At 36.1% G+C, this 13,808-nt stretch overlaps 1 protein-coding gene across 3 annotated transcripts in view; it reads left to right on the top strand.

Annotated features, from left to right (window-relative positions):
• Nucleotides 1-13,808, top strand: part of ERC1 (ELKS/RAB6-interacting/CAST family member 1) — a 290,910-nt gene that overhangs the window by 95,344 nt on the left and 181,758 nt on the right. For all 3 annotated transcript variants that reach the window (XM_057428028.1, XM_057428027.1, XM_057428029.1), the window contains one exon: nt 66-233. In XM_057428028.1, coding sequence (XP_057284011.1) covers nt 66-233 — 168 coding nt within the window. The remainder of the gene's footprint in view (nt 1-65; nt 234-13,808) is intronic.

The raw sequence follows: 13,808 nt of genomic DNA, 5'->3' as shown, positions 1-13,808 counted from the left end.
TAACTTTTCTAAAATTTCTCTCCTTCAGTGCTAAACAAACCATGTTTCTGCATGTCTGAATCTAGGTGGATGCATTGCGATTACGACTGGAAGAGAAGGAGACTATGCTCAACAAGAAGACAAAGCAGATTCAGGAGATGGCAGAAGAGAAGGGGACTCAAGCAGGAGAGATCCATGACCTCAAGGACATGTTAGAGGTGAAGGAACGCAAAGTTAATGTTCTTCAGAAGAAGGTGAGATTGTAGAGGTCTAAGTCAGATACACACCTGATGCATTTCGATGTTTAAGTGTCAGAAAATCTGAATTAGAATTTATATTTTGGATTTTAGTGATTGAGTCCATTCGTGAAATGGGAAGATGGTGAATGCTGAGTTTCAGTTTGAGGTTTTGAAGGAAAAAATAGAATTCAAACCACAGGTTTGAAGGTGCCTTTCAGTGGCTGTATGTGCTCCTTCTGCTTCCATTTAACTATTAGCAATGACTGAAGTATTTGTAGGAGGGCACATAATCAGAAAAAATCAATCTTTTCATACCCACCATCTTAACAAAGCTACACTGAATTGAAGCCTGGGGCACTGATTTCAGTGGGTGAGTGAGTGAATGAGGAGTTGCGCCAGTAGAAGCAATTAGGGTGATTCCTCTGTAACTTCCTGAGAAAGTTCAGGAAGACCTTCGTATAACTTTCATTAGAAATGCTGTTTTATCATACTTAATATTTCTTGGGAAGTGCTAGAATAGGATAACCAGGGTTCAGACTATCCTGTGTATCTTTCTGGGTAAGAAAATGTAGACCTTATCAGTAAAATGAGGGAGGTCTGAGTAAGAAAAAGTAGACTCTAATAGAGAAATTAGAGAGGTTTCCCAAAGGGCATTGAGTCCTAGAGCAATGAATGTCATTATGGTTGATCATTGGCAAATTGCACACAATATACCTCAAATTGCTGCTGTACATGGTAAGAAGAGAGAAATGCGCGTATCACAATCGTTTTTCATTTTAAGAGTATTTTTTCCTCTGTATCTTTAGAGAAGCTGCTCTTGGAGTTTGTATTCAGTGTATTAAGCTGTGAATGTGTTATGGCTTGTTTGTTTTTGTTTGTTGTTTTGTTTTATTTTTTTTTCCTTAGACCCTTAAGTAATTCTATGGAATTCTTGTGATTTTAATAGTTGAGAATATTGGTTAATTTCTGACACCTAGCCAATGCCTTTTCTTCTAGCATATAGCCATGAATCATGAGGGTTTAGGTTATGTTCTGTTACAGCAGACATCATGCAGGAATGGAAGTTCAAGTGTACAGTTTAACCATAAATAAGTCATTAATATTTTCATAACAGCCCTAATTCCAAGGCTTCATAGTCTCATTTTTTGACTATTCATCTTTTTAGAAACACTTACAGATTTTTAATATTTGTGCTATGCTTTCCTTATGGTTTCAAAATTGGTCATGCACACTCCAAACATTGATTGAGATCCCAGCCGTGTTTAACCAAGAAGTGGGGAGTCTGACATTTGTGTCAATGTTAAATGTCAGTGAGGTTGGTTTACTTCCATTTACTCTTACACTGTTTTTTCACATTTTCTTATTTGCTCTACTTAACCTTTTAGAATGGTCTTTCATTGGTTCATTTACAGGCAGTGCTAAAGGTTTTCTTTTTACTAATTTTTCATACTTGTTTTCTTGAGACTCCTGCAATCCATATTAAGACAGTTTGATCTTGTCTCTTCATGTGGCAAGCCTATTTTTTGAGGTTTGTTTGCTTCTGCTTTCAAGTAAAAGCACCTGGTCACTTCAAATTAGAAAATAAGGGCCCAGGCTTTTAGATGTAAAGGTTTTGAAGACTTGTGCTCCTAGATAGCACAACAGAGGATAACACTACCATAATAAACTGCAGTTTGAATTGTTTTGTAAACCTGTCTCTGAGCTTCATAAACAACAATATACAACATATCTCTATAAAAATATGTATAGCCTACTGCTAACTAGAGTCACATGCAGAGATTTTAATTTGTTTCAGCCTTGAAATTGTTGGAACCAGTTCTTTTAGCATGAACAGTTAAATTGTGAGGAGTTTAAATCCAAAGATTAATATTTTTTTTTCAGTTTCTGTAACTAGTAAGTGTGGAATATTTTTATGGAGCATCCAGCTGACAATACTTTTATTTGAGGTTTGTGGTTCAATGTGGATTTTTTTTTTTTATAGCCTAGAGTAAATGAGCACAAATTCAGTTGATTAAAGTTTTGTGATTGATGTCTTTAACTGAATTTTTTATTAGGTTTTCCAGACCTAGAATGTAAACCTCGGTTTGGGATTTTCTATAGATTGAGCTTTGCATTTTCTTTTTCTCTTTAGCATTTTTCCACAAAAAAAGCAGAGATTGGGAAAACACCAAAGGAAGTTCAGGTCTCATTTTATCTGTGGAAGTCATGAGAACTTGATGTTCTGAGCTAGCACGTGTTTCAGGTGTTAGAGAAAAGTTCTATTTGAAACAGATGCCTGTTCTTTTTTGATTGCACAGGTAGCTATTTCTGCCCTCTACCTTGAACTTTAGAAGCCTGTAGCTCCTCTCACGTAAATGTTTTTCTCCTAAAGCTTGTAAACTGTGATTTACTACTTCTTTTTTTGCATCTCCAGAGTGCACTTTCTGACTGAAGTGTACAGCCTGTTTTCTGCTTTGTCCAAGTGCTGTCTTTCAGACCTTCCAGGACAGTTCAGAATTGTATTGTCATTTAAAACAAATATGCTGCCCTTAAACTTTTGCCTTCATGCACAACAGTCTTTTTATTCCTCCCTTTGATTATAACCTGGTGTGTTCAGACAGATCAGGTTTTAATCTGTATATTCTAATTGAAAAACTTTTTTGTGTTGTGCCGAAAACTGAGCTATACTAAATTTCTGCAACTTCTGATGCTGAAACAAGAATTATTTAAAATCCACCCTTTACTCTTGGGTCTGTATTTAGATTCATTGACACAGGCCACTGCGTAGTTTGTTTTATGAACTGTTAATATTTTTGTGTGGATTAAAGGTGGTGAACTACAACCTGTAGGCTCTGGTCATCCTAAAATCCAGCCGAAGAAAGTAATGGAAGTTTACTGGTCAACTAGAGGGCAAATAAAAGACAAAGAAGATCGTGAACAACAAAGATCTGAAAAATTAACATGACAATTGGCACCACTACCGATACCCAGTAGGCACCAAAATACATTTTCCAGATTGCTGAAGAAATCACATGCATCACATTTTAAATTTTGGAATCTTCCCAGTTCAAAGCTCCTGTAGTGATGCTGATTAGCAGCACCTTTATTTGAGAAAATAGAAATAGGGCAAATACTAGAAATTTGGAGACTAGAGAACTGTGTTTCAGCTTTATGGCTGAAAATTTGATGCAAAAAGTGAGTTCTACAAAGCTTCAGAATTTTCTTCTCATTTCATTGAAAATAAATCTTGCATTAAAGTCTCATTTTAAGTTGTTAGACCTGCAGGCAAGGGGAGAATGTCAGTAAAGAAAGTAGGGGCCATGCTGGGCAAATTTGAAAAACATTAAATTGTGCTTCGTTATTCTGTTTGTCACATCTGTCTATCTGTGCTGGTAGATCAGGATGAAAAGGAATTAAAAAGAAATAAAATCAATTCTTTGCAATCGAAGCATTTTAGAGAAATAACATTTGGACAAAAGATAAGTAACATTTACTCTGAAAGAAAAAAAAAGCAAGCAGTGAATCAATCACCCCTTGCTTTGGAGGGAGGTCATGTTTTGTCTTGGGGAGGGGAGGGTAACACTCCTTTCATTGTGCAGTGCAGCTGCAGGCAAATAAAATGCAAGTTGTAGTGTCTGAACATAGCAGTGGTTTTTGGCAGCTCCCCATGCACTACGTGATAACTGACCTGTGATAGAGGAAGAACAAAGATTATTTTTTATTTTTATTTATTTATTTATGTTTTTTGTGTGTGGCTGTGCTTATTTGTTCAGCTAATATTTGGGAAGACAACAAACACAATTTTCCTCCTCTTTTCGATAAGCAGCATTGACTTTCTTCAGAGGAAATAAATGCCCTCTGCTTTGAAAAAGCTTAGAAATCAAGTGTCTTATGGTTAATCGTAAGAAATACTGTGTGGCAGGAGAAGGGGTCTGCAAATGGATTTTATAACTCAGTTGTTTAAAATCAGTCGTAATCATAGTTACTGCAACTGCTGTGTTGGGTTAATATTTGTAAGTTTTGTACTGCTTATACTTTAGAGATTATTTTCTTTCCATTCCCTCCTCTGTGAAGTAGATTTACTTCCCAGAGCAGCTCTTCTGCTTGGCTTGAACCCTGAAGAGATGACAGAGCACAGAGAAGGAACTGCATTTTCAAACATTTAATTCAGTTTATGGTAGTTTTGTCTTCCTTGGTGTGACCTTGAACTTGCCTACCAGGTGAATGAATATGTAGTTTTCTAAGAATTAATATAATGCAGGATGGACTTTTAGATATCTCTTTGAGACTCTCTACAATGACATTTAGTGCTTAAAAATCCTATACCATGGGTGATGGCCTGTTGAAACCTGCAGCACGTATCTGAGTCTCTGGTTGTGCAGGCTATACAGGAAAGAACAAAGTAAGACTGTCCCAACAAAGCTGGTCCAGGTGGACATTTACGAAGTGGGTGAACATATATCCTCTTATTTAAGACTGGATAAATTTTGGCCTTTGTGATATATCTGTGGGCAAGCTTATTCTCTGCTTTTCATATGCTCAAATCGTAAACATCTAGGGAGGAGTAACATACAGTTCTCCAGGATCATATTAGTCAGCTTATCAGCCCAGCTTTTGCATGGAGATAGAAGGAGGATATGCTGGACTTTTGTTCAGCTAGGACTGACAAAATAGCAACTTCTCTTCAGGAACTCTGTGGCTTAACAAGCAGTGCAAATACAAGAGTATTTCTGTAAATATCACTCTCAGAAACAGACATACTTCTGCTCCTTTGACTCTAAGTCTCAAGGCATGCCACAAAAAAGACCTAACATCCCCACAGGCTTATGCCAGCTTCTTTATTGAAACTGACAGACATGACCTCAAAGATGTGTCCTTGAGGGTCATGGGGGACTTGTCCCTCCGTGTCCCTGAAGGGACAGCAGACCTCTTCTGCTGCTGCTTTTTCTTTTGACCTTTCTGTTGCAGGCTTGTCGACTACCACTGAACATAACAACAGACTTGAAATCTGAGGCTTTTAGAAATTGCCAGAAACAGTTCTGTCTTGTGTCTCCAAGGTGCTAGAGTCCCTTCTCTTCTCAGGAATATCCTCTCAGACCTACTTTACTATGTGGGATGGGATTTTTAGGTAGGAGTATTATCTTCAGTTAGAGTAATAGCTTTTAATCCTTCATCTCTATCAAAATACCACTAGATGAAACCTTGGGGTAGGAAGGAAAGTGCCAAAGATGACTGTAGAGGCTTGCCATTTGTGAGTTCAAATTCAATATAATTAGCCTGTGAGGTTTTTTCCCTTTCTTGCCATTCAGGAAGGAGATCAGTTGTTTAATTTCCACTTGGGAAATGAGGATACAACACAGAATTCTATTTTCATTTTACAGTGATTCCTGATCACTTTGGAAATAGGATTCTTACCCTTCCATTTTGACTTTCCACTTCTCTCAGAATCCATTGAGATTTTTTAGAGTAACAGCAGTGCAGCTCAGATGTCATGGTGTATCTTTTTTTTTCTTCTGTGAGTGTATGGCTAACAAAACATTATTAGGGCAGGAGAATACTTCCATTTCTTCGTGCCACTTTTCAACTCTGATAGTTTAGTTTTAAAGGTGAATGATTAACAGAGAGATCCTAGAGTTATTATAGCAACACCAGGCTGTGTCACAGCAGGATCCCTTCCCTCTCAGGAGAGGTGTTAACTTGTGAGATCTCTCCTTTTTCAATTCTTTCTGAGCCATATAATAACACATATTTTTCTGGTATGGAGTATGGGTCCTAAAAAGTCCACAAGCTTAGCTTCAGATGGTATTTTCAGTGGCAGATATTCATAGTTTACAAGAGCTGGAAGAGGCGATACTGTGTTCATCAGGGACTGACCCAAGAAACACACTTTTGCCTAATCTGGATCAGTCATGGCAGATGCCTTGGAGCTTGAAGTGCACTCCAGTATTCTCACTGTAAGGGCTTTTGTTTCTAAAGCAAAACACATTTCACAGCTCTAAGTCGGGTGCAGTTATGGCCCTCACCAGTGAGTAGTACATAGCCTATAGTTCTGTTTAGGTTATAGTAAACAGTATATGATGACTTGTATTACTTTGTGAAATAGGATTGAATAGGGCTGCAGAAGAATCACTTTTATTAAACTTCAGAGCAGTGAAATCTGTGAGTGAATTTACTCATACGTACCTAACATGCACTTGAAGATTGTTTAGTAAATTATGTGGGACATGTAAACTAGTGGAGGAGGCACAAGTTAAATTTGAAAAATTAATTTTACACAAAACAGGTTTTATGCTATCACAGTATTTTTAGAGCATAATTATGGCTACCAATACAGCAGCTATGTTGGAGAAACCTACTGGATTAAAAACGCAAACCAACCCCTGTGTCTTCCTGTATTATAGATTATATTTTGTAAATGGAGAATATACTGCTTTGTTTTTATATAATCCCTTCTTTTACTTGCAGCATTTTGTGATGCCACAATAAAAATAAAAACATCTGGATCATATGTAGCATATGTACCTATATCCCCAGATGTATGGTAATATTCTTTTAAAAAATCCAGTGTTGTTCTAACATGTGCAAAAGATAGCAAGCCAATTTCTTAGTTTGAGATCCAATAGTGTAATGAACATTGTCTCAGTTTATATTTATCTTAGAAAAGAATCTTTTGCCTTTAGTAACTGAAGTTTGGTGTTTTGTTTTTTTTTGTTTCCTGAAGTAATGAATATCCACTCCTCCTTTTAGATAAATAGGTTCAAATGAAGAAGGAAAACAGGACTGTGATGTTAACAATGTTAGTTCTGTAGTTCAGCTATTGTAGCTGTCTTAGCGTACGGTTTTACACTGATACATATTGCTGCAATAGTGTCACATATGATTGATGGCACTAGTGAAGTTACAATGAAACTCCATTGGAGTTTCTGGTATTACTTGTGCTCCAGCATTCCAGAAAACTGAAACCGTAATGCAGCAAATCTGTCATATATGGAAGTAGTCTTCTGGGGTTTTTTTTTAGTATTCCTCAAACAGGAACCATCATTTTGGTATTATGTCCTTCTTGTGCCTTGAGATAACCTCTTGACTGGCAAGATAGAACATTACTCATAGGTAGTGGGACTGACATATTCTGGTTTCTTGAAGGGATCTGGGAAAACAGCCAACTGTGGGGCCTCTTGGCTTCATTATAAATTAAATGTGTAGTTTTTCTGGCAAGATAAAGCTAATAAGCGTTGTTGGTGTATTCACTGTTATACTAGACAAATACAAAGTTCCCTATGATTGAAGAGGCAGGAAAAGCAAGGGCGTATGCCATTTTTGAGGTTGCTTACATCAGTCTCCCTCACATGGCTTTTCATTGCTCTCTGGGTTGTAAGAATTCACAATATCCAATGCTTTGGTCACCAGGCTTCCAGGCGTTTTCTGCCCCTGAGGGGATTGTCTGAGCTGTGTCTGGAACAGACATTAGTGATTTTGTTAGCCAATTCAGGGATCTTCACTAGAACAAGGAAGGAGTAATATTTCAGTTTAAATCAATAATTTCCTGGATTCAGGAGTGAATTTTGAATCCACTAGGCTAGAGAGTCTTACAGGCTGAGTCTCTGCACAGCATTTATACAGTCATTATGACTGTCATAAGGCACAAGTATATGAATAGCTCTCAAGCCTGTGATTTCACTTATCCAGAGGATAAGAAAACTGGTCAGTATGGAGTACTGTCACCAGGAGAAACTGAGATCACCTTGTCCCAGAATAGCATTCATTTGATAATTAGGATGCTCCTCTGCATGATGAAGAGCTTACATACCTTCCGGCAAAGGTGGCTGGAGGACAGTTTTAAATACAGAACTTCTGGATAAAGAGGACCACTCTCTGACCCTTCCAGCCTTTATTTTCAGTAGAGATTAGAATGTTGATTTGCCTAAAGCCATCTGTGCTATAAAATGGGAAAGAATATCACCAAAAAATGGCAGTAGTTTAATGTATTGGCTTCTTAAATATTTTTAAGGGATTTTATTTGAAAGTTAGAATATTTTTTCACCTACCACTGTGTGTTCTGAAGTAATTCTGTGAGAGCAGTGATAGCTAAATACTGAAGAACATACACATTCATTCTCTCTTGCGTTCAGTATTTACAGTATGACTTCCTAATCCCTTCTTATTCATCATTCTGTATCCTTCGTAGAAGAATGAAATGGGACAATCACAGTTCACTGGGCATGTTTTACACTGGGATTAGAAGCATCTCTCCTTTCCAGAGCTCTTGTAAGTGGTTTAGAGGCAGTTTTAGCTTACAGTATTTCTTTGATCATTTTAATAAATCAATGAATTGGAGAAAGTAATTCAGTGTCTGAATCCAAATCTTATTTAAAATCTTTGTTCAAGTTGTACAGCCTTCTGCTTGAGTGATTGTAAATGGTAATGTAAATGGAGTTTAGTTTGCTGTGAGGATTTACTTTATAGTCAACATTAAATCCCATGTGGGTCTGCCTCAACATTTGGTCTTTTCTGCTCTCTGGTTCCCATTCTTGGGTATCTCAGTGCTGTGATGACTTAAGCGTTTTCTTTCTTCATGTCTTTTCTTGTTACCCTTTCTTTCTGTAATGAGGGTATGATACATAGCACTGTACCCTATGTATCTAAGCAGGGATGTGTCAGTAGTTATTGTGTCCTTATTCTGTGTAGAACCAAATCAAAATCTAAAGCAAGTCAGGAAAACAGCATCAATATTTCTGACTATCTTAGATTAAGTTGCCTTAGAATGAAGAATGTTTGTTTCACAATAAGCAGTGAAACACTGTACTTGGTTTATCCAAGTAAAGAAGTTTATTTTAAAATATAGTAAGTTTTTCACTTGACACTTTCTAAATTTCATATAACCTTGTGAAGCTCGAGCTATCCTAAAAGCAGTGTCACAACTTTTTAGTTTTATTCTGCTTCTTACAAAACAGAATATCAGATCTAAGTTAACATTTACTGGTTCCATTTTTCTTTTTTTTTTCCTTGCTTTATCAGTGTTCCACAATGATTTAGTTTTGGTTTTCCTTATTTTGAACATTTGGGAACCATCAACATGAAAATATTGTAAATTATAGTTTCAGTATTTTTTCTATAATGAACTTTCCTAAGTCAAATCTGTGCATATTTATTGACAAAGTCTTTTCTGGGACTTGGAACAAGAGTGAGCAAATGTCTGCAAAACAGTTGGGCTTTTTAATCCATTTGTATTTAGTAGGTCTTGGGAGTAAAACTTTAGAAAACATAGTCACACAGATTGCTTCATTATGTCAGGACACTGCCGAAAAGTAGAATTAGCTTGATGTTATTCTGCATGGTTAGGCCGGGATTTCAACAAAATGGATGTTATAGTGAAATAAATTAGCAGATGATTTCAGTTACGGTTCTCAGTATAAGTGACATTTCAACATATATTAAATAAATGAGTAATATTTAAACTTTGTGTTTCATTGAAGAAGAGAAGCAGAGTCTAAATGAATTTGGTTTGCTATTTATGATAGCAGTATTCTACTTTGAATTACTTAGGTGAATTAAAGTATTGCTCTTAAGTTAGAACCAACAAACTATCTTAACAAACAATTCAGGCTGCAGTCTTGGTGGTGGATAATGGATACATTCTCTTGCCTGATGAATGCCAGCAAAACCAAGGGGATACTCAGTGAAGCTTTAAGATAAAAAAAAATAGAGATTTTTTTTATGGATTACATAATTAACCATATGTACTTAACCAACTGACTCTCATATTGCCAAAATGAATCTCTTATTGACCACCTTTTATAATTTAGTTATTTAATTGCATTTTCAGAAAGTATTACCCATTCACATTAAAACCTGTATGCTTTGAGACATAATCTGGATCAGCAGGTTGAAAAAAGTGCTTTCCCTGCGCCTCTCGCCTCAAAACCCTCTTTTATTGGCCAGTGTCCACGATAGGATTTTACAATTCAAAGAATCTGCTTTTGACTAGGTTAGGCTATTGATATTATAGAACCTCCTCAGAATGAAGCAATTTATTAAATTTAGCTGCTTTACAGTTGTCTAATGATGTGAGTCATTGCTAATGCATAATTTTTTCTAGGCAAATGCTTTGGAACTGAGATAACGCTTAAGAACATACGCATTAGCTCTCCTGAAAATGCGAATTTCAGGTTGCTTACCAACTCAAAAATTAGTCTTCAGTCTTGGGGTCCTAATTTATTCCCTGGCCCCAACTGGCACCTCCTTAGAAGCTTGTGAGGAAAATGTCTCTCAGTATCAGTTTTTCAGAAACAGCTAACTTTGGTAATAGGATTGTTAGAAGGTTTGAAGGAAACTCGAGCTACTAGCAGGACAGAAGGATTGCAAACATGATAGTAGTATTCTAGGAATATGATTTGAAACGTGGTTTACATACTGTTTTTTATAGGGAATTTAACAGTACAGAAAATATTCTTTACTTTTTGGAAGATACTATAATTACAGTTCATTTTATGGTGACTTCTTGTTTGTTCTATTTTGCAGTGATCTGTCAGCAAACTGATGCTACCAGAGAATGATTAGGTATGCAAAAGAAAGCAGGAAAAGGAATCAAAGGGATAGGAATAAATGTCCTTAGAGATTATTTATGTAAACATTGATGAACTATTTTTCTGGCTGATACAAATCTACTTGCTGGACACCTTTGTATGAAAAAGCAATGGGAAGAGTCTTTTGGATCAGTGTCAATCGTTTGTTGCTCCTTAACCAAAGATACAAAATAAGTAACTGTCTATACAAGTTAAGTCAGTTTTTGTTGTAGCAGCAATTCTTCCCACATAACATTCTTTTCTCAAATCAACCTTGCAACAAGACGTGTTATGCCTGAAGCTTCAGCATTCATTCAGCTTCTGCCCATTGTTGCTAGTCTTGCAAAATTAACCTTTAAAATGAATATCAAAAACATCACTTTCAGTCTAATTATTCAGTATGGTAATAGGAAAGATATTCAGTCATGTTAGTGGCTTTATTTCACTGGGGGCTTTAAAAGTGAGATACCCAATGAGATACCATTTTAACCTTATATTGGAGGTTCAAATGGAGCCTAACACATACAAAGGATCAAATTTTCTTCTGTCCATGTAGTGGTGAGCTGAACATCCCCCAGGAATTTGTTTGTGCTAAACTAAACATAGATTTTTTGCAGTTCATGCAGGAGAACTGTAGTGATACCTTTGCAGGATCTGCAGTAGAAAGACAGTTATAAGGCTGAGGTTTTCAGTGTGACATTTGTAAAAATGAAGCTTAATCTTATAAAAGTGACCACTAATATCTGCTTGTAGGTTTCACTATGGTCTCCAAAAATAACATCCAGAAAGATGGTAATATTTACAAATCCAGTAGTATACCTCTCTTGCACAGTCACTCGGGACTAAAGGTGACCTCTCATTAACGCATTTTAGGAACAAAATTTCTTTAATTCTAGATCCATCTCAGTTTCTAGAGTAAACATCTTACCCCTTCTTCTGAAGCAACCATTCATTATGTCAGATGCAACAATGTCTGTTGTAACTGTTATGTTCTCCTCCTGATTTTGATGCAAACCCACCTTTCTCAGCTTCTCAAATACTGTGGGATTTTAGCAAAATTAAGTGTGGCTGTAGGCTATCAAGTTTTTATTGGCTATTATATATATCTATATATGAATTTTAGAAATACATTTTACATATATTTTTCAAATAATATGTATGGATTGTTTTTTCTTTCACCACTTTATTCCTTTTACAAGTCAAACTTGTAAACTCAAAAGAGTAGCAAGAAGAAAATTGAAAGTTGGAAATGAAACATTAATGCAATTAATTCTGTTACAACCCAAATGATGTTTGATTAAAAATATATATTTTGAAGGAGGATAAAGGTTCTTTTCCAATAACACGGTGGGAGGAGGAAAAAGATTGAATGACAAGTTCATAAACCCACTTCATTTATTCTAATTCAGAAGTCATTGGTACAATAGAAATTATTTTCCAAGTATTCAATGTCCATACAGCCTAGTGCTGACGATGGTTCTGCAGAAGGATGTGGCATGATATGAAGGTTCTACTTGTAACCTCTAACTAGAGGAATATGGGAATCTAGTGGCTTTGATGGGCATTAAACTAGACATGTCTCATTTAAATCCTTGGGCTGTTTCTAATTTGCATGTGCTTGGGGTGAGGTTGGTATTTGCAAAAAGTAGAATGCTTCCTTGCCCTTGGAACAGAATGCCACAGGAAACTTCTCTTGCCTCTGCTCCCATGCTTCAGGGCTGGAAGACAAAATAATTAGTTCCATGCAACTAGGAATAAATCACCCAGGTTGAAACATGATAGTACCTGACAACTGGTAATGTTGGAAAAAAGATTTCAGTGAACCATTATTGATAGGAAATTGGCATGCAGAGCCGATGATTCCAGTGTATGTATGTGTACCTTTACAGTAAGCTTAGTCTTGTAAATTTAGCTGTAGATTGCTGTCTTTCCCCAGTGAAATATGTATATATGGCACGAATAAAGATTGTTAAAAATCTAATAATAGTATATATATATATATTTTTTTTTCCTTTTTGGAAAGATGGTACAGTAATATATATCTTCCATAGGTTTGTAGAACATTTCAGAGGACATATGTCATCTTCTGAATATTTAAAGACTAAACAGTGCTTGTTCCATCCTAATCCCTTTATGCTTTTCAGAGGGCTTGGAGATTCCATTGCATTTTATTTCATCTCCTTTTGGGGAGAAAAGAAAGATCCTAGTTTGGTTGTCTGCTTTATTTTTAGCAGTTATTTGAGAATTTGTTCAGAATTACTTTTTTTTTTGTAGGAAGAAAGGATGGTAAAATGTCATTATTATGTGGGTTTTTTTTTTAAAGGATTGTCAAACTACTTGCAAGGATGTAAGAGTGAAATTCTCTATTAACTATATGGACAAAGTGTAGGCTATTCTTTGTTTTCTTCTTCAGATTATATAATTTTGGAGTGCCTATAGTTTAGTTATTTGTTACAGTGGTGCAGGTTTTGGAGAAAACTGGAATAAAGGCTACTATTTTTTTGTTGATTGTGATTTCATAAGGAAACTTTGCATGCATTATTATACAGATGTTTCAGTTTTGATGACGCATTGTGCAAGTTCCAGTTTTCTGTAGTTTAAAAATCATGCCCTTGTTTGGGGACTGTCAGTTATCTGACCCTGCAAAAGGCATAGTTGTTGGTAGAGTGTTTTTTTTAGGTAGTGTCTACCTATTGGTATGGCTTAGAACATTTAATTGTACCTTCTGTTCCCTGGATGATAACAAACCCCCCTGTTTATTACTCCAGATGGAAAAGTATGCACTTAGACTGAAAGAATAGACAGGTTCGTACTTCCTACACAATACACCTTATTAATTTTTTTGTTATTATATTATCTTTGTGTACAGGAGGGTGCAGTTGCAAGGGGAAGATGCAACAGTCATATATAGTCTTATTGTACAGCTATCATCTTACTCTGGTCACAGTAAACAGTGTTACTCAAACATGAAAAGTATGCTTTGCTTGTGCAAATGGTTGTGCTGCCTTGGCAAGCATTTTAATATCTGCCAAAGCTGAATTACTTAGCT

Source organism: Pezoporus wallicus, unplaced genomic scaffold, assembly GCF_028554395.1.
Source record: "Pezoporus wallicus isolate ANWC-B61680 ecotype Strahan unplaced genomic scaffold, APGP_CSIRO_Pwel_v1 contig_2908, whole genome shotgun sequence".
NCBI lineage: Eukaryota > Metazoa > Chordata > Aves > Psittaciformes > Psittacidae > Pezoporus > Pezoporus wallicus.
This window is presented reverse-complemented; position numbering and strand designations above follow the sequence as displayed.